Source organism: Rattus norvegicus, chromosome 5 (genome assembly GCF_036323735.1).
Source record: "Rattus norvegicus strain BN/NHsdMcwi chromosome 5, GRCr8, whole genome shotgun sequence".
In the NCBI taxonomy this organism is placed as follows: Eukaryota; Metazoa; Chordata; class Mammalia; order Rodentia; family Muridae; genus Rattus; species Rattus norvegicus.
Window position 1 is genome coordinate 117,830,960 of NC_086023.1, and position 20,471 is coordinate 117,851,430.

General features: G+C 43.5%; 1 protein-coding gene across 10 annotated transcripts in view; it reads left to right on the top strand.

Moving 5' to 3' along the window:
• The window catches only part of Nfia (nuclear factor I/A), a 538,386-nt gene that overhangs the window by 471,954 nt on the left and 45,961 nt on the right, over window positions 1–20,471 (top strand). For all 10 annotated transcript variants that reach the window (XM_063287182.1, XM_063287181.1, XM_063287183.1 and 7 more), the window contains 2 exons: window positions 11,903–12,081; window positions 14,171–14,336. In XM_063287182.1, coding sequence (XP_063143252.1) covers window positions 11,903–12,081; window positions 14,171–14,336 — 345 coding nt within the window. The remainder of the gene's footprint in view (window positions 1–11,902; window positions 12,082–14,170; window positions 14,337–20,471) is intronic.

The following is a 20,471-nucleotide window of genomic DNA, read 5'->3' on the forward strand; positions in this document are numbered from 1 at the left end:
GGGACCACTTGGCTCCTTAATCTTTCAAGAGGCACAAGGCCCCTGGAGGGGATGCTAAGGAGAATGGGGTGATTAGCTTAGTGAACCCCACATCCACACTCATCCCCACAAAGGAAGCTGCCTCCACACATGCCTGTGGCAGCGCCGTGTGACTGAAGGAGCAGAAAGGGATTCGCAGAGCCACATCCACATAGAAGTGGTAGCCGTGGCCAAGCCCCCTCACTGAGACCAGATACACTGAGACAGATTGGCTTTATAATCAAACAGGTCCCTGAGCAATTCCTTCTTCCTCACTTAGCTTAATCTTATTCTAATTCCATGCTTAAGTATCATTACTAGGGTTTCCTTTTTTAGCACAAAAACAAAAATTGGCAATTGAACTTGTATCTTCTCTTTATGTGAAATTGTCTCTCCCTGTTCTCTCCCTCCCTCACTCCTTCCCTTTCTCTGCCTTCCCCCAACTGCTGTTCTGAATATAAAGCTCACATTTAGGCATCAGTGTGGGTTCGAGGCTCCCCTATTGACAGAATCATAAATCATGGTCAAGTTAAGTGCACTGCATTGCCTGGAGCTGAGCTTCAGCGGTGTGTAAGTGCTCCAGCCTGTCACACATGGAGCAAGGGAACACACTCTGAGGACTGTCCTGTCCAAATGGCTGCAGAACACTGAGAGTCACTCTTCCGGGCTGCATCCTCTGTGTTGGGAGCTCTGGTGCATTTAATCACCCACACACACTCACATGCTTTCTAAAGTTGTAGTCCCACAGAAAATTTACATTGTCATTTGCTATTTCTTTATATTAAATGTCAGTGGTTTCTCCACATCTCCCCAAAACTTCTGTTTTCTTATGTGAAAAGCACATGTGAGACCATCAGAGCTGCCTGGTTCTCCTTCAGTAATAAGAGGCCTGGAACAGAAGATCTGAAAGGAAATAAGCCATTTGACCTCTGAAAAAGTAATTTAACCAGAGGCAGGGAGGGACTAGTAAGAAGCTGTGCCTAGCAGCGGAGCCGGCCACAATAGAATTCAAGTTCTTCCCAGCCATGTGGGCTCTATTTAAGCCTGTGGAAGTCATCTGTCCTCAGTGGGCCTTTGTTTTCCCGCTTTTACATAATTGGAAAGCATTGGTGTGAGGAGAGTGAATTGCCCTGTCCTGTGTAAGGAGGGACTTGGAATGCAGTGTGTGTCCAGTAAGTAACAGTTTTCTCCCAGACTACTCCTTGCCCTGAGAGCCTCCTTTGCTCTCTTTGTGTTTTGTTTTTTTCCCTTGGAATGATCTCACGCCCTCTCACTCCTGACTTTCTACCTACTCTTGGTGATCTAGAGGTAACCTAGAACAAGCTGGAAATGAAAAATGGTCTTGGGGAAGTGAGCAGACCCACGTTCCCCATGCCTCCCCATACACACACACATACTCCTGTGTGGAAGAAGAGTGGAGTCACGGTGAGCAGGCCCCTTGATGTCAGAGACCTCACTTAGAGGAGCCCTCTTTATCTATGGCTCTCACTAAAGGGGGAAGTATCTTTGTTAATTAGTTGAGCCTTCATCTGCCACAAACAATAGAGGCCCAAATGGTCAAGCTCAAAAGGCCATCCCTACCAGTCTACCTAGTAGAGCAGACATCATTAGTGAGGAGGTAATAAATAACCAGAGGACAGCACCAGTACTGTTTGAGTGTTTAATGGAGATTTTAGGCTGTGATTACCAGGTTCCTTGGGCACCTTCTGTTGACATAGTTATAAAACCTTGTCATTCTTAGGGAACGTCACCAGATCTTCCTAAACCCCCAGATTCCTGAGCACTGTAATAAAAGCCGATGGTAGTTAAGTACTAGACAGTGAACTGTGCTAATAAAGACTCCTTTTGCGAATTCTAAAAAAAAAAAATGCTTAACCACTTAACCACCCTTCCATCAACTAGCCAAAAACAGGTAATGGGTTAGGTTAAGCAACTGAAAAATCTAGGAGAGTGTGGCTTCGAGTGGACACACATCAAGTGCACGGATCATAACTTTCCTCCTCTAGTCCTCTCATGGTGAGCCCTATTCACAGGCTCTATCTCGTTGATAGTGCACAATGTGTGAACAACTCCACACTTATTTCCACAACCTTAACAATCCAAAAGGGAAAAGAATGGCTTTTCTATAACACATAGAATAGCACCTACCACCAGATAGATGCCTGTGGCTCTGACTGGCCTAATCAGGATCCTTTGCTCATCTTTTAGACAAACTTTATACCTGAAAGACAACAGGATGTCCCATTGTATACCCTGGCCTCTATAACCACCATCAGAACCAGGTGTCAGGGCCGCTAATCACATGACCTGAGGCTGAGGGAGAAGAGCTCTCCAAAGAAATGTTAGAACTCCACTTACAGGAGAAAGGATAAGGACAGCAGGGTGGGCAAAAGTCCATCCTGGGTATTACAGGAGGGAGAGACAGGAGCTGGGCAGCGGGCAGCAATCCTCACCAGCCTGGGACTTGGTTCTGCACTTAAGCACTTGAAGAGCACAGGGGAAACATAAGCTGAGAAAGCTGTCATCAGTTCATGCTGTGAACCTGGTTAGTTAACCTTCTCTGCTGCTGAGAAAAATAACCACAAGCAAAAGCAACTCAAGTAAGCAAGGGTTTATTCTTGCTCCAGACCGGTAGAGTCCATCATGGAGGGGAAGGCATGGCAGGAGCGAGACGCTAGCTGGTGACATTTTCATACACACAGAAAACAGAGTGATGTAAGGCTATAAACCCTCAAAGTCTTCCCCCGGTGAAGTACTTTCCAGCAAGCCTATGCCTCCTATGGTTCCATAACCTTCTCAGGCAGTGCCACCAACCCTGTGGAGGATGTTTCTCATTCAAACCGTGGTGTGCATGCAGCTTCACCTGTAAACAATTCAACCCTTGAGTCTCAGTTTCCTAATGCCACTGTATATCCTGGATTACGTTTTACATCTCTCCTCCCCACAGATACCTGAAGGATGATAGATAGCCCAAGTCTAGCTAGGTCACTGTTCAGCCTGTAGTAGACACTCAGGATGTTTGTTGAATATGTGGGCTGACTAAGGACCTCTATATGTTCGTTCTCGTCCTCGGAACGGTCTTTTATGAGTGCTCTTACACACTTATAAATAGAGGTGTGCCAGCTTCGAAAGCTTTGTAGCTCTGTGCAGATTCTCCGAAACCCTGTGCAGTTTTAGTCCATAGCAGTCGCTTTCTATGGCCCACACAGAACCGAGCGTATCAGCTAAAGGAGAGGAGGACCAGGAAAGACTGGCCCAGCACAGTGGATACTAAAGCCAGATGGTACCAGACTTTTCATGCTGGACTAACATTTCCTCCTCTTGAGGAAAATGCACTAACATCAGGAAGAAATACTCTAATTCTGCAGGATGACTAAAGAGACTGCAAATTCAGGAGGGCACTGGGAAGTAACGCTTAACCGTCACATCCAGCCGCACAATCTTGAAATGTCGTCAGCCTGGTGGTTGGCGAAGAGAAGTGCTGAAAATTGTCCTTTGGCTTTACAGTTGCAGGTCTGCTTACTTTCCTCCTGTTGCTGTGATAAAACTCCTTAACCAAAAGCAACCTGGAGAGGAAAGGGTTTATTTCACCTCAGAGCTGATGATCCACTTCCTGTGAAGTCGGAGCAGGAACCCGGAGTCAGGAACTAAAGCAGAGACCATGGAGGAGTTCGGTTTACTGGCTTGCTCCCCTGCCTACCTCAGCCCACATTCTTACACCTCTGCTCATAGAGGGGACAATGCACAGTGGGCTGGACCTTCCCATAGCAATCATTAATTAAGAAGATGCCCCACGGTGTTACCTACAGGCCAGTACAGTGAGACATCTTCTCAATTGAGGTTCTTTCTTCCCAGATGACTGTAGCTTGTGGCCAATTGACAAAAAAAACGCCAACCGGCACAAGGATTTTGCTTGCTTGTCATTGACATGACTTAACTTGCTTTATATGTAATGGAGAGAAAGACTTGCAAACATCGTAAGTCCCAGCACCTGTCATCCCTGCAGCCGTAGCTTCTGCTGAGATAGGGTTGCTAAAACTTTCTTGAAACACTCTGCCTACCACTCCAGAGGTCTGGCAGCCCCTCACAAGAATCCCACCTGCTCCTCCTAACCGCATGCCATCCCTTCTGAGGCGGGAGGGGTTTATTTTTTCGCTCACGTTGTTTTGATGCGTTTGTCATTCTTCATCTCTCATCTCGTAGTCTCACTTGCATATTGCATAGAAGTCTAACTTCCAGGTTGGGGATTTAGCTCAGTGGTAGAGCGCTTGCCTAGCAAACGCAAGGCCCTGGGTTCGGTCCCCAGCTCCGAAAAAAAGAAAAAAAAAAAAGGAAGTCTAAGTTCCCTCCATAGAGCTGGATTCCTGTCAACTTTGCCTATGAAATTATCACCCCTCATATCTGCCATAGCCACAGCTGTTGGGTGCTGCTTGAACACATTTCACATCAGCCACCATGGTAGCTTATGCAATTAGTGTGGGAATATGGTCAGTTCAGAAACCCTGTCAGGATAAAGGCTGGGGCTCTCTGTCAGACCTTAACCCAGAATACTCCATGCCTATAAAACTCTGGATATGCTAGCCAACAGTCCAGATGTTCCTTGTAGCTTAGTTTAAAAATGTGTTCTTTTAAATGGCTCGTACTCTTTTGTTTTCCAGTCTTCTAGGTTTTAATTTTATTACTATGAATCAGTTGTACTAAGCCATTTGTAAACATAATTATTGATACTGAATTCCATATACCCACTCAAATTTAAAGCAGATGGGCCCCAGTGAGTATTTTGTTCAAGTTCTGTTTCAAAATGAGAGAACCAGGGGAGAAGGACTTTGTGCATCTTTGTAAGTCATATAGCTGCAGAAACTAAACACCCAGGCATCTGAATAGAAAGATCTCCCAAAATATGCCCTTGGCCATAGAAGAGCCTTCTTTTGTAGTAAGCCCGTGTTAACTGTCTAACTAACCACACCTCAGGGCCCTTCACAGGCGTGATGAAGGTTCCCATGTGCCCGTGTTAGGAAGCAAGCTCAGAATCTGGATAGATCAGAAGGCAGAAGGCATGACAGATGTGTCTACATGGCAAAAGAAGAGGCCAGTGAGAACAGTCAGAATTAACACCCAAGCTCTAAGTTCTAAGTAGAAAAGTGTCCACAGAAAGATGGCCACATAGTTCTAAACTATGTTGTCCCACAGCCTGAGTTTTAGGCAAAGGTAGAGAAGACTTTTGTTCAGAAAAAACACTCTTCAGGTTTCTGAATATAGCTATTTAACTCTACGATCAAAGACTTTGCCACTGCTAATATTGTATTTGTATTTGGTTGTTTACAAAGTTAGTTCTGAGACCTTCATGGCATACCCATGCCCTTGCTGATGCCACTCTTTTAATATCCACATACTCCTGTGGAGACAGGCGGAGAACGGCACTTTTTACTCCACCCCCTGCCCTCTGTGTATGGTACAGTCTGTGTATAGTCAGCACTGATCTGAGGACACGAAAATGAATTCCAGTTTCATCCTCGCCTGCCAGTATCCTCTCCCGTAATATAATATAGCAGTAGCAAAATTGCAAGGCGCTGTTTGTGGATCACTGTGTGAAACGGTGAAGCTTGACTCTGGAGTCTGTGTTTATGGAGAACTGGTCAGTGTATGCAGAGACTAGCAACCTCAGCTTCCTCCTCCAGATGTTTACAGCCAGAGACTCCTGGCATACAGAGACCTCTTCCTGAGATTAGCTAACCCTTCCCCCTGTGCTGTACCTGATAAACATGCCACAGTTCCGGGTTGTGACAGTAATAGACCCCTCCTGATCCCAGATTTCCTGTATGTATGTCTGTGTCTGTCCGCTCTTTATTCTCTTACTGTCTTTCCTCGGGGTGCGGGGAAGCAAGCTGCATGGGCCTCAAACATGCAAGTCTGTTATTCTAAGACCCCATGGGTCTCATCCTATGCTGCATGAGTATTCTGACGTACATGTTTGGGATGACATAGATGGGAGTAACTAGCTCAGGACAAGGCGTGCTAAATAATAGTGAAGAAGAGGCATGGAAGGTGAAGGGGAGGTTCATGGACGCATGGAAACCATTCTGATAGCCTTGGGAGCATCAGAAGACCAGGGCCTCACAGTGGCTTGTAAACAAGGGACAAAGAGAACAGTGACTGGCAGGTTCCCTGCAGAGTTGGGAGGGTATGAAAAGGAATAGAACTACGTGAGTCTATACCAGATCAAATCCAGGCCTGGCCTATATTTTGAAATAAGATTTTATTGAACATAGTTTCACCCTTTTGCTAATGGTAGGTCTATAGCCACTCATGCAGCACAGAGTAGAATATTGCCACAGACCTTCAAAATGTCCATTCCACCAGGATTTCTCAACCTGTGAGTCTCAACTACTTTGGGGATTGAGTGACCCTTTCACAAGGGTCGCATATCAAATATCCTGCATGACAAATATTTACATTATAATTTTATAACAGTCACAAAATTACAGTTATGAAGTTGCAACAAAAATAACTTTGTGGTTGGGATTCACCACAATTCGAGGAACTGTACTGAAGGGCCACAGCAGTAGGAAGGTTGGGAACCACTGGTCTCCAGAGAGGGAGCCTCCATTCATGCTGTAGACCAAAGCCCAGAGCTTTTGAAAAACACAGGACATTTTTCTCCAGAAGCTGTGATGTACCGCTTGCTTGTTTGTTTGTTTGTTTGTTTGTTTGGTTTTGTGTGTGATATGGCGGGGGAGGAGGTCACATGGGAGCCACAGCCTGCCTGTAAAGGTCAGAGGTCAACTTTGTGGAGTCCAGAGAAACACGGAGTTTTGTATAGTTAAAATTGATAAAGACAAGAATGTAAATCAACTTTGGCCTCCCTTGATTGGAGGAGAGGAGATGTGTTTTTCCAAGAGACACTCTGATCTTCAAGTATTGTGGTCAGAAAGACAGCTTTAATTCAAGTAGACTCACTTAACATCCCCATCTCAGAACGACGTAGTAGCTTACTACTAAGGCATCTGAAGCAGTCACACAGTAATGCTACCATTTCACAGAGCATCACAAAGCGTGAGGCTTTCCCCTGCGCCTTTCACGTGCTTCCCGATGACATTCAAGGTCTGGACTGAGAGTCTTGGAAGACTCTGAAGAGCCTTAGCTCGCTTTGAGTCACACGCTTTGTTACTTAGAAAAGGCTCAGCCTCCTAAGTGCCCGAGTAGCAGTTCCAATGCCTCCCTCCCTGTGTCTGTTAACATAAATCACAGAGCTCCAAACTTCTCAGCTTTCGTAAATGGCAGGCCTGATTCATGCATGATTTATCAATTATAGCTGTGGGCCATTAAGATAGATCTCTCCGCTTCAGGTAGGCTTCGGTGGGGTTGTACAGGGTTGGTTTAGAATTCCTAAAGAAGCTCAGCAGTTGACAACCCAAACAATACAACTTCCGCTTGCCCTTGTTGAGGGCTTTTTGGTTTTAAGTAGGATATTTTTTCCTTATAATTTCTTCTCCTTTTGGAGCTTTGCCTTAGCACAAAAAAAAAAAAAAAGAAAAAAGAAAAAAGAAAAAGGAAAGAAAAGAAAGAAAGAGAGAAAGAGAAAAAGAAAGAAAGAAAAAATGTTTTAAGCAAGAGTAGTCAGGAGTTCTCAAAGCCACTCTGTCTCTGCAAAGAGCTCATCTAGATCCTGCAGACAGATGGGAGGCTGTTCCTCCTGACAGCCCAGCAGAAGAAACAACTTGGAACCCCACCTGTTGCCCCTAATGATTAATGTGAAGAAGATGACACTTGGCAGATTCTGGGCTTGGGTATGCCCTTCATTCTTGCCAGGGAAAAAGCCTCTATCTTGAACCACTTAAAGGAGGAGTAGATTTTATGGCTGTGTTACCTTTGGACAGTTTTTCTGTGAATGCTCTCTTAGAACAGGCTAGGATCTGATGGCTGGTACCAAAAAGCAAGAGCTAATGTCTCTATGGAAGCTGCGAGAAGCAACAGTGGTACACAGACGAGGAATAAATCAGGCAGAACAGCAGCAGGGCTGCATAGGATAACACAGCTCAGTGCAGGGTTCTTAGAATTTGGAAGGCTGATCTTGGAAATAGTGAGAAGAAATGGCTTCCTTCCTAAGATTTTTTTAAAATGCATAAAGATGCCAGGTCTAGCCACCCACCCCTCCCCCTGTGGTTTATGGTCACATGCACTCTACTGAAGTGTGCGTCTAAAAGGTCTCCCCCTGACACTGGGCTGTGACACCAAACATCGCTATCATATCAATGACCTTGGCTTCTCCTCCCTAGTCTTAGTCAACTCTGATTTAAAGGGAGGAAGCCTTTTCTACTTAAACATATATTCAGTTGTATCGGACTTTAGCCTTCTCCTTCTTCAAACTAAAAGAGATAATTTTATACAATTAGAAAGTTCTGGAGTCTAGGGAGGAGGCAGGCCAAGCCAATCTGCCTGACCATAAGTGATTACTGGACCCTTAGGAAATCCTGTCTCTAAATGTGTTTGTGGTGACTCGGTTTGGGCAATCACAGATCCACTTCCTTCCTCTCCATCCTATTTGTGTTCCCATGAAAAGCCCAAGTTATTGTTGTAAACCAGGCTTGCTGCTAGCTAACAGTGAAACTAGTGGTGAGAGTCATTCAGATTGGAGTGTTCCCAACAGACGCCGTGTTGCTCCAGGCCTGGGGTACTGAGAGCACTAGACCCCAGAAGCAGCCAGTTTGGTAGGGTCTTTTAATTCACAGTATTGTATTAACATTAACACGGATCTAGATGGATGCTTTGCAATAAACCGTAACCACTGGAGAAAAGGCTATATTGACTCTCAAGTAAACAATGCACATTTTAAAGGATCTAAATATGCATTTACATAATGTACTATAATTTTTATTGTGTCAACTGTTCACACACACAGCCATCAGAGATGTTTCTCCTCATCAAAAATTTGGACTCATAACACTCTGTGTATTCCATTAACATCATGCCAGCTTCATAATGGTAGTCTCTCTTCAACACAGCTTGCCCCAGCCATCTCAAAGAACATCTAATTAATCGTTTGGTTGATTTCGCCCCAATGACTCCTTCTAAAATGGTTTGAGACAACTTAGATAAGAGTTTAGGTACACTAAGAACACCAAACCCAAAGGAAAGGGGGAAAAAAGAAGTAGAGAAAAGAGGAGAAAAAGACATTGATTTGATCTTAGCTCTGGGTTTTTATGGGCCTCAGTGTCCAGTAGAAGAGGAAGGTTATCCAGAGAAACACCAGGGATGCAATGGGAACCAACAGAGTTCTCTCTGAGGAAATTAAAGGTCATGGTCTCGAATCATCTGCTTCTGTCTCTACAGTGAACTGGTGACTTTCTGTCCCAAGTAAGGAGAAAGGAGGCTCGAAGCGAACAGCCCTGCAAATGCAGACTCAGCAGATGTCTGATTTAGAATCTCAGGCTAGATGACTTCCTGGAATTAACTAAGAATTAATTGATCCTAATCAATCAGTCATTATAGAATTAATTCTATAAAGCACCATATATTCTTCGGTCTGCACTGGGTTCTGCACCATAAGGAGGAGAAGAATAAATTGCTGTTGCGAAAACGCAATAAAGAAATGAAAGTCTAAATTTACACCACTAATCATTTTCTTTTACTTCTTTAATAAAATAAGTTCGGTGGTGTTTATTAACAATTAATGGAGAGAGCGCATGGTAGTGGTGAATTATCTCTTCCGTCATGTTTCTTTAACTTTTATCCGCTTGATCTTTGCTCAAGCCTGTGTTTTTCCTTGGGCAGCATACCTTTGGTGGCTACCACCATTTCTTATCTAAAAGCCACTCATCACTTTCTGGGAGACCATGAGGCAAAGCCACTTTATCCTCAAGGTCAGCCTCACGGGGCTCTTGACAGTGGAGTGTTTGAGGTGCTGCAACTGTCGAGTCTATAATTCTGTTCAGCTCGGTACATTCCTATTCTCGTTTGAGAAATGACACCTACGATGCTAACTAGAAATGATTCTGTCAGAAACAGGTCTCTGGTCAGCGTTTCTTGCTACCAGTGAAGACAACTACATCTGTGCTGGAAGAAAGAAAAAAGATTCCTTTCATTCTTTAAATCCAGCTGCACAGTTTGCAGGGGAAGAGCAAACCGGGAGCTTTTAACTCTTTAGCTTCTGAGTTTTCACTCAGAGACCAGAATGGATTCCAAAACTTATATCTCGTTGTATGCAGTCTTAACATATGTCCATGTTCTCTGTCTCTTCCTCAGAGGGCATAAACATATTCTGTCCTTGGCAAAATTTATGCTTGATTTTTCTTAATTTTTAAACTCCTTATTGAGCCATTCATTGTGCAATTACCAAATATATATCAAGTGCCAGGCTCAGTTCTGAGTCTGTCACAGTGGATGACTAAGTGGATAGGAAACTGGTCTACCAACATGAGAGCGAGTAGAAGAGGAAGTAAAGAGTCTAGAAAATTCTCATTTCAATCAATTATGTTTGTGATGTCCTCAGTTGAATGACTAAGGGTAAGACTTTACCTAGATTAGCTCAACTTTGTCTCTTGGACCCATAGTAGGAGCCTGTGGATTTTTAGTAAATGAATTTGAGTGGCTTGAAAGCAATGGCCTATCTGCAAGGCCTGGGTTGGAGTCCTGCTTCTATTCCAGCCTCCATTTTTACTCTAGGATCTACAGGGTGTCGCTCTGACCCACAAAACCATAGCCCCTTAAGTTATTGGTTAAAAAAATACTCTAATCCTAAGGAGGCCCCAGTATCGGTTAGCACAAATTCTCAGTCATTCCAAGGGGACGGTGAGAGAAAGGCAGAGCACACTGAACTTTGGATTCTCTTCAACGTTGTGCATCTTGGTATTCAGGAAGATATATTCCCCAAAACTGTGGGTGTTTCTATGTTTCTCTCTGTCAGAGACCCTTCAGTTTAAAGATTTAAATTACAAAAGGGGGGAAAGGAGAACCATATGCATCCCTGTCTGGAGTCTTCTCTGGCCTGACTTGACTTGGGCTAAGTGTTGTCAGTCCTTCACACACAGCCTTTAGCCTCTGGCAGCTCTTGGCCAATGTCCTTCCAATTCAAGAACAAAAGCATTCCTGGAAAAAAATTATTAAGCATCTCACATAAGCTTTCTTTATCTAATGTAATCTTGTACAAATGATAATTATCAGGGTTCAAATATAAAGGAGTCGTCGTCGTTGTCTGACTCCGTTATCAGATTTATGGGGGAGGAGCAGCCTTTCACAAAGTTCCTGCCGACTCAGCCTGGAGCTGCCTTGGCTTTGAAAGGGCAACAGAGGGGGGAAAAAATGCAACATAAACCTTCCATTGTAAAGTACGGCATCCAAATTGCCTGGGTTCATTAAGTGATCATTTACTACAGACTTCAGAAAAAAACCTCTAGTCCTGAATTAGTCCCTAGGAATTTCCTTGAAAGGAGCCTAAGAGCTTTAACAATGAATTATTATCTATGGAGAGCTCAGCAGGAAAGGGGATCCATATGTGCACGGTAGAATTTGTCAAATGTAATGTCGGTTAAATCAGGTCTAATCTACCAAATACATTTTTTATTGCTTGCTTCATTAAAAAGGCTCTTAAGGTAATGAATAATCTTCATCTTCAACAAGGATTATTAATGCCTTTATAACTCACGTCCACTGAACATGGAGAGGCAACTTGAAACTCTACCCTCCTCTAACCTCCTTGTTTGTCTTAGAGCCTTAAAGGAGAAGATCCATCAGAGCTGCCCGGTGGGCTGCATCCGGTCACGTGAATGACACCACGAACCGGGCCAAGAGAAGAAATGAACAGAGGAGGCTGAGGGGTTCAGCCTCAGCCAAGCAGGTCTTTTTCTCCCAAACCCTGACTGTTCCTGTCTTGCTTTGTTTCTTGCAGCAAGCCCACATGCGACGCCATCGACTCTCCACTTTCCAACGTCACCTATCATCCAGCAGCCTGGGCCTTATTTCTCACACCCAGCCATCCGTTACCACCCTCAGGAGACGCTGAAGGAGTTTGTCCAACTTGTCTGCCCCGATGCTGGTCAGCAAGCTGGACAGGTGGGGTTCCTCAATGTAAGGAAATCATTTTTTTTTGTATCTTCCTATTTCTTTAGAAACACTAAGCAAGTGTAAAAATAACCAGAAGACCCTTTATGACCATGTGACTTTGTGTTGTCATGTCATGCTGACTGACTGCAGGCAAATGTCATATTTATTCTAGATTATGGGAAAGTTAACTTGCAGTAAGAGGCATTGGCTGGGGTTTAAAAACAGTGTTTGTGTTAGGTTTGCAACTGTCAAGCTTATGGATATAAACTGTCTAGAGCGTGAACCATGTAACCTTCCCCATTCCACCTCCTGCATTCTAACCCCAGGATCATACAGTTAACAAAATAGAAAGACCAAATAATTTTAAATAATGGTTCGGGGTGGTAAAGAGAGGTGGAGAGCAGAGGGAGACAGATGTTTCAGATCAACCAAGCTGATGTTTTAAAAAGAGAGAGAGAGAGAGAGAGAGAGAGAGAGAGAGAGAGAGAGAGAGAAATACAGGCTTCTAACACTTTAGATCAAGTTGACCAGTACTTGAACTCAATATGCTAGAAGCAAAGTTTACTACAGTTTGTTATTTCTGCGAGTAGTTATCTTCCCCACTTATCTACAGATAAAACTAAGCCACGTTCGATAACTATAAATGAATGTTTTCATTTTTCTCAAACAAACCAAATCATCACAATTTGAAATAGCATTCCAATAGTAAAAGTTATTTTATAAAATCACAAATTTTATTACAAATATAAAAAGCTATAGTTTACAATGAACGACTGAACCCCAAGGCCAATGGCAATAGTACTAATAAATTAAGACCAGCAGAAAGCCATATTTGATTTCCTTTCCTCATAATATCTAGCATGAAACCACAGATTAGCCAAGACTATCATGGCCTGGTGTAGGATGTTAGGTGGCAGTCCTCTGTCACTGGCTTTTCTCCCCTGCAGAAAGACCTGATTCTGCAGATCTGAGCCAGAGTAGGCAGCTTTGACTAATGTCTGGTGATATGTTCACAGATACACTTCTGTCTAGACAACAAATCAATATGGTGCCTTTTTTCCCCCCATTTTGCTTGTATATTCATTTTCTTGGCTTATTCTGAAATATTCACTTATGGACTCTCAGTCCACTCAGAAATAATACACGGGCAAGGATGCTGTGAGAGGACGTAGCCTTCTGATCGCCAGACAGCAGCTGAGGAAAAATACTAAACAAACCACAAATGCTAATGGAGGCATGGAACTGCCTCTGCAGAATTATGAAGTTTATTCTTAAAAGCCCAGGACAATGAGATCTCCTTCGACTGAATTTTGGGTTGGGCTATTACTAGTTGTATTACATATAGGCTATTACTAGTTGTACCTCAGTATGAAAAGCCACTCAGGGAACCCCGAAAACCTGAATTGATCACAAACACCAAGTTTGACTTCTGAATATCCAATGTGGTTTTTTTTTCTTTCTTTTTTTTTTTTTTTAGTAGTCATGACATCATCTCATAGAACTGTCAAACAAACACTCTGTTTTACATCTTGCTCAAAGTTTTACAGGGTTTTAGACAAGTCTCTTCATAAGGCTGTTTTGAAGACCTTGAAAATAAATGTGGCATGTTCTCTTCTGAGGGAAAGCTGCTATTTGGTTAAATATCAAAGTTTCTGTACCTAATGCTAAATGATATGCGCAAGAAAATGTCTGTGTTCACTGAATACATTCATTAACTGTATTATAAAATCGACTTTAGGAAATGAAAAATATCATAGGTATATATTTTATATACGTACGTGGGGATCAACATTTTGCCTATATAAACAGACATGATGAAATAATACCTCAGTGTCTATGCATGGAGATACTAAACAAGCCTCTAGGAATCGTGAGGACACTGGTGGCAGCAGCTGATAAAGCACTGAGCAAGAGTCAGCTGCTCAGGTAGACACAAGACCAGAATGTTCTGAACATGACACCCTGGGGAACAAACAACCGCCATGTTTCCCATGGCCTGAATATTAGTGGTTTGCATGAAAGTTACCTAATGAAACTCTCCCTTTCGGAAACAGCTGATGGCTGACATCCGTTTACTCTTTTTCTTGTGTGTGTTTTCTCTGAACCTTTGCAGCCCAATGGAAGCAGTCAAGGCAAGGTGCACAACCCATTCCTCCCCACCCCAATGTTGCCGCCGCCACCGCCACCACCGATGGCCAGGCCTGTGCCTCTGCCCATGCCAGACACCAAGCCTCCAACCACATCAACAGAAGGCGGTGCAGCCTCCCCCACCTCACCGAGTGAGTATGGCTGAGACAAGGCGCCGGTTACTTACCATGCCCCATGCACTTGAGTTCACACCTAAGCCTTGTCCCTGACTGTGCAGGCTCCAGCAATAGGCCCAGATCCCCACACCCCATCCCTGCTGCCCTGTTATGTCTGTAGCATAGGCTGAAGCCCATATCCAAGAGCCCATATCCAAGCTACTCCTATGCATGGTCAAACTATACCAGATATGGAAACACTTGGGTGTAGGTGGTAAATTAAAGTGGTGTATTGACATGCTGAGGACTGGACTTTTAAATTTTGTGTATTGCTGGAGTGGTTTGCATAGAAGGCTATTCCCATGATGTTCTAAAAGCTTAGGTCTATTCTTAATAGCAAAATATTTCAGTTTCCCTAGAAACTTGATGAGAGATTAAAAAAAAAAGTATAGGCCTTGTACGTAAGATAGGAAAAGTATCTAGATAAAAGTGACCTCTCAGAGATATAGTAAGAAGGGCCCCGTAACAGATCAGAGCTAGAGGCCATGGGGGCTGCATGAGAAGGCTTAGGAAGGGAAGGAAATAGAGGAGAATAGGACCGAATGGAGGAAGAGAACCTTTTGGCTCTTCTCTCAGCAGTCTGAGAATACTTGATCAGAAAATAGGGGATTCAGAGATCTCTATGGTGGGAATGATTCAATAGTGAGCAATTCCCCAAATATCTCTTTGTAGTGTGGAGAGAGCAGGGCCATAAATGGCATGAGCACACTATGGCCCCTATTCGTGCCTGCAAGAATGGCAGAGAGAGTGATGGCTGGAGTTTCCAGGCCACCTGGTAGCCTTGAGAGAGGTGTGATGGGCCCTTTCCCAGTACTTTAGAGAGGATGACAGTGTAGAAATGGGGGCAGTGGCCTACCTAGGAAAAGCCTGGGGCAGCGGGGACAGGGATGCGCTAAAGGAAGTAGGAATGGGAAAAGATGGATGAACTGTGCGGGAAAGAAGCATTTAGGTCAGGAACTTCAAGAACACTGAGAGCAGTTGAACAGAAGGGAACAGGGAGGATTATTTTTGTAAATATAAATGAGCATTTAAATAAGAGGCCTTTTGGCTTTCTTATATTCAACATTATAATTAATGGTATTGGATACAGGAGAGAAAGGGCTGAAGAGGGACCACAGTCCTCTGCTCAGATCATAGACACTGGAATCACTTCTGGAGACAAGGAATCTAAAGCGACTTGCATCCCTCTTGGACACAGATCAGAGAGTAAACATCATCTGGTATTTATGTCTTTGGAAAAGTGGATGACATTGTATATAAATTCCACAGCAAAAAAGACTAGAATCCAGAGGCAATTTGGGGAGACAGACCTATTTGGTAAGAGGTGGTTCAGTCCAACACCGGGAAGCCAAGGAAAAAAATCATGTCCACTGACATGGGAAGGGAGGTACCTGACTGGGCTGTTAGTGCTTCTCAGAAGCAAGCTGGGAAATGGCTTGAAAACTAGTGTTAGTACTGGGTAAAAATTTAAGGCAACATTATACTTTAAAAAGGAATCATGTGCTTTCTTAGAAACTAGAATTGCAGGATGGATTGGTCTGTGTCTCCTTAGCAGTTTATAAGATCTCAACTGCAGCAGGAAGCAGGTACAGATAGATGTTCAGCACCCCAACAGTGTGTCCAAACCTGAAGCTTGTCCCACAGAACAGCAGCTCACACTTTTCTGTCTAGGGGTTTGGGATTGCTAGCAATAAAATATTTTTCAGTTTAAAAAAAATAAAGCAGGAAATCAAGCCAAAGGGCTCCTCTATTACCAACTTTCGCAAGGCCCGAAGCTCAATCTGAATGGGAGTAGCATTAGCTTCTCTGCCCATTCTCACAGCAGGTGATCAGAAGGGAGTTGGATAATACGCAGGCTCTGCGACAGACAAGAGGCCAAGGCATCATGGGTAATATCTTCTGATAACGAACTGCCAATAGACGCCAGCCTAAAGCAGAATATGTGTTGCCTCTGGCACTAATACTAAACTTTTCAGCATGGGAAAAGAAAAAACTATGGGTAAGACAGATCTGGAAAAAATTATCCATAAAATAAATGTATCTTAATGGGAAAAATCTGTTCCCCTTCCCTTAAAAATCAGGAAAGTGGGAATGGGGGAAATTTGTGCCCTTTCCTAAGGAGAACGTTTGTTTTGATACGTGTACATAACTATTGACTATACCGTGCAGGACTGTTAGAATGTGATAGATACGATGCTTGACCTGGGAGAGCAGTTTGCACAGTGTGCTCCATCTCACTGATGAGCTGCCGCTGTGGGTTTCTATCCCCACTAAGGAAAACCTCTTTTACTTTCTTGTTGTTGAGCATCAGCTCTGTGCCAAAGGCCCTTCTCGGCACCTTGAAGAGGGGATAAGGGTGATGTAAAAATCATGATCTTATAAAGACCTTGTTCCAAAGGGGAAGAGCAAGAACAAACAGCACAGTAAGTTGTGAGAGGCAGACAGTGCCAGACAGTGATCCCTGTGTGTGTGAATCCATGGAGCAGTGAGGGTAGGAGAGCATGCAAGCGGGGAGCAAGACCTACCAGCCCCTTGACATTGGGCAAAGGCCCTGATGGGGTGGGACTGGATATCTAGTAGGCAGAAGAATCAGCCAAAGCAGCCTGGTGGGAGTGAGGGAGGCAAGGACCATGAGAGAGAGAAAGAAGATCGAAGGCTAGGTTGGGCAGGTGATGAGGATGGAGTTAATTAATCCCTCAGGAGTATGAAGCTTGTAGGCCTGTGTCGGGGCTTGGGCATTTCCTGCAAGTGAGACTCTGAGCAGAGGAATACTTCCTGAAGTCTGGATGTTAGCAGAAGATCATGGAGGGCTTTGTTGAAATAGGTTCCGAGGACGGAGTATGGGGGACAAAGAAACAGAGCATGATGGATGCAGTGGGTATCTTGTGTACATCGGCCCCCGTCAGAGACCGAGAAGTACCAAGGCAAATGCAAAAGATAAGAACTTCCATCCTGGTGGGGCAGGAAACCTAAACAACCAGTCATAAGTGAGTGAGGAAGCTAGGGACCAGTAGATAAAATCGGGAAAGCAGAATTGGGCAGAGGATGGCAGAGGTGCCACAGCAATCACCCAGGTGAGCTGCCTGAGCACTGACTTGGGACATGCTCAGTAGAGCTGTACAAAGCTCTCAGACTCCAAGAATTTATATAAGATTTGCAGGTGCGTCTGATCTGGGTAGAGAATAAGGAGAGACATCAGTAATGACCTGCAGGGTTTTTGACCCTGAGCTCCTGAAAGGAGGAAGATGAGAAGGTTCTGGGAGGAGCCACTCTGGGTGAGGGATGAGCACTGGAAGGTTGAGTCCACTAGACCTCCCAGTGGTCAGGCTAAGCAAAACGTGCTGCCAATGGCAGATTACAGAGCTTTTTAGGGAGCATCTTCTTAATAAAGAACTTCTTTTAAAACATACAGTATAGTATAAAAGCTTTTAAAAAGGCTGCACGTGGTTGTACATGACTTTAACCCCAGCACTTGAGTGGCAGAGGCAACTGGATCTTGTGAGTTCAAGGCTAGCCTAGGCACCCAGAACCACATAGCAAAACACACAACCCCCCTTAAAAAGAGAGAGAGTTTTCTGGGTCCAAAAGACTATAGCTCCTCATGTCAAGGGTTGGGACTAGCACATTCCACAAAAATGGAATTCCCCATATTCTTTTTTTCTGAAGAGAAGATTGGCATCATAACATGGAATTATAATGCAAAGGAGAAAACACTTTTGAATTATGGTAGGAGATAAAATATGCATATTCTCCTTTGTTAATTAATTAAAAATCAATTTGAGGTGCATAAAAAGCTCATAAACATTTTTCTCCTCCATTCCTTCTTAGTTATGAACTCTTGATTTCTTTGAACTAAAATTCTATTAAAATAGAACCATGTAATAGCAAGTTACATTTATTGTTTATTTTTATGTCTCAAATGAATCTTGTATGCGTTTCATTCTGTAAATGAATATGTACCTATAACCAAGAACATAACAATGATCTAACACCACAAGCAAAGTGTTAAAGTCTAACAATTAACATATGTTCAATGGCTCTTGGTGAGCAGTGCTCCATACCTATGTGTATTATCTTCCTTCCACTCCCTTGAGGTCAGCCTTTCATAGAAAGGGCAAGTGAGATGAGAAATTCAAGGTTACCTTGTCCAGTACAACATCCCAATGCTGGTATGGTGCTAGACTTCCCACTACCTAAGACCGTAACTGGGTAGCTGTCTCAGTTAGGGTTTCTATGGCTGCAACAGAGCACCATGAACAAAAGCAACTTGAGGAAGAAAGGGCTTATTTCAGCCCACCGTTCCACACCACAGTCCATCATCAAAGGAAGTCAGGGCAGGAACTGGAGACAGGAACCTAGAGGTGTGGACTGAAGCAGGGACCATGGAAGAACGCTGCTTATTGGCTTGCTCCTGATGGCTTGCTCAGCCTGCTTTCTGAGGCAGCATTGAACCATCTACCCAAAAAATGGTTCCACCCACAATGGGCTGAGCCCTCCTATATTGATAATTAATCAAAGAAATGCCCATAGACTCAGCCTCAGGCCAAGCTGGCAGAGCTTAGGAAGAGGTGCTAACAAAAAGAAGAACCGAGCTTACCAGAGCACTTTAAGAATTCTTTTATGTGCAGTGCCTCATTTTCTCTTCACATTAACTCTATGAAGGAAAGCCCCTTGTTAAAATGATTGAGATGGAGAAGACAAAACGGATTGATAAGGTAACTTTCTGAAGGAGGCCACTTAGCCAAGTGTTACAAGAACACGACTCACACCCAGCCACCTGGAACCTGGAGTTCCTGTGGGGTTTTTTTTGTGGCATAGAACTCTGTGCAATAACCCAAAACTACCTTTGTTAAGATAGTAAAGACTCTGTGGAGAAATAGAAAAGGTACTCGTAGTTGTTGGTACTTCAGTATGAATGTGACGTATTAGCAGAGAAGAGAACGTGAAGGTTTGGGGAAGGCGTCGTGATTATGGTCCGTCTTTCAGAGAAATGGTAGTATAGGAAATTGAAAGACAAGTTAGTGGCTTCCTGTCACACAGCACTCTTTTCACAGCTGATGTCTAGACAGTATTAATTGATGTCTAAATTTCAAAATATTTACTTAATAAGAGTCTCTTTGGCACAGAGGTCTGTGAACTTCCATAATACCACAGATTCTTGAAACTGTCACCATAGGCGAGAGACAGAACAATCCCGTAGAACTCCCTTCCCACTCTTCCTTCCTCTCCAGTCGGGGTCTCATGTGGAGCAAAGTGTATTTTGTCCTTATTCCAGATGGATTTTAACCACTTTAACTAGACAGCTTTTGCCAACATGTGTATAGGAAAGATAGAGAATGAGAGAGAATTCCAATTAACTAGGAATGATATGGGCTTTTGAAACCTTAAGGCCCATCCCAAGAGACACACCTCCTCCATCGGAGCCATCCTCCTAATCCTTCCCAACCAGTTCTGCTAACTGTGGACCAAGCTTTGAAATATATACGAACCATTCTTATTTAAGCCTACACAAGGCCTGACTACGTGTAGTATTTAGTCTATGAATAGAGTGGTATCCAGAGAGAAAAAGCCAGTATTCGGTAGAGTATACTGGGACAACCAAGTAGCCATCTGGAAAAGTATTTCTTCCACAAAAATAAATTTCATCTGGGACCAAAACAAGCAAACAAAAAAGTTAAAATGGCTGACCTGTACATAGTTAAAAACCATGGTACAGTTTCGTTTATAATATTTGAAAGAGGAAGGCCTCTATGAATATGTGTGTGTGTGTGTGTGTGTATAAAGTTACATACATTTACACCATGAGTATTAAACATTTCTGTATAAAATCATACACATATGCATATCTCTTAAATATAAGCCATACATGTATATTTGGACATATGCACAAAACAGTGTCTAAAGTATTCATGAAAACATCAGTTATAATAGGAGGCTGCTAACACAGATATGTGCCAGTGTAACTGCTCGGCACAGGGACTCTTTAAATATAGTCAAACTTATTTAGACACATGGAATAGCCTTTGAGATCCACATGTGTGGTAAGGAGGACCCGGAGGGGTGTGGCCTGCACTGCATGCTGCCGAGGGAATGGATAGGACTCAGGAACTG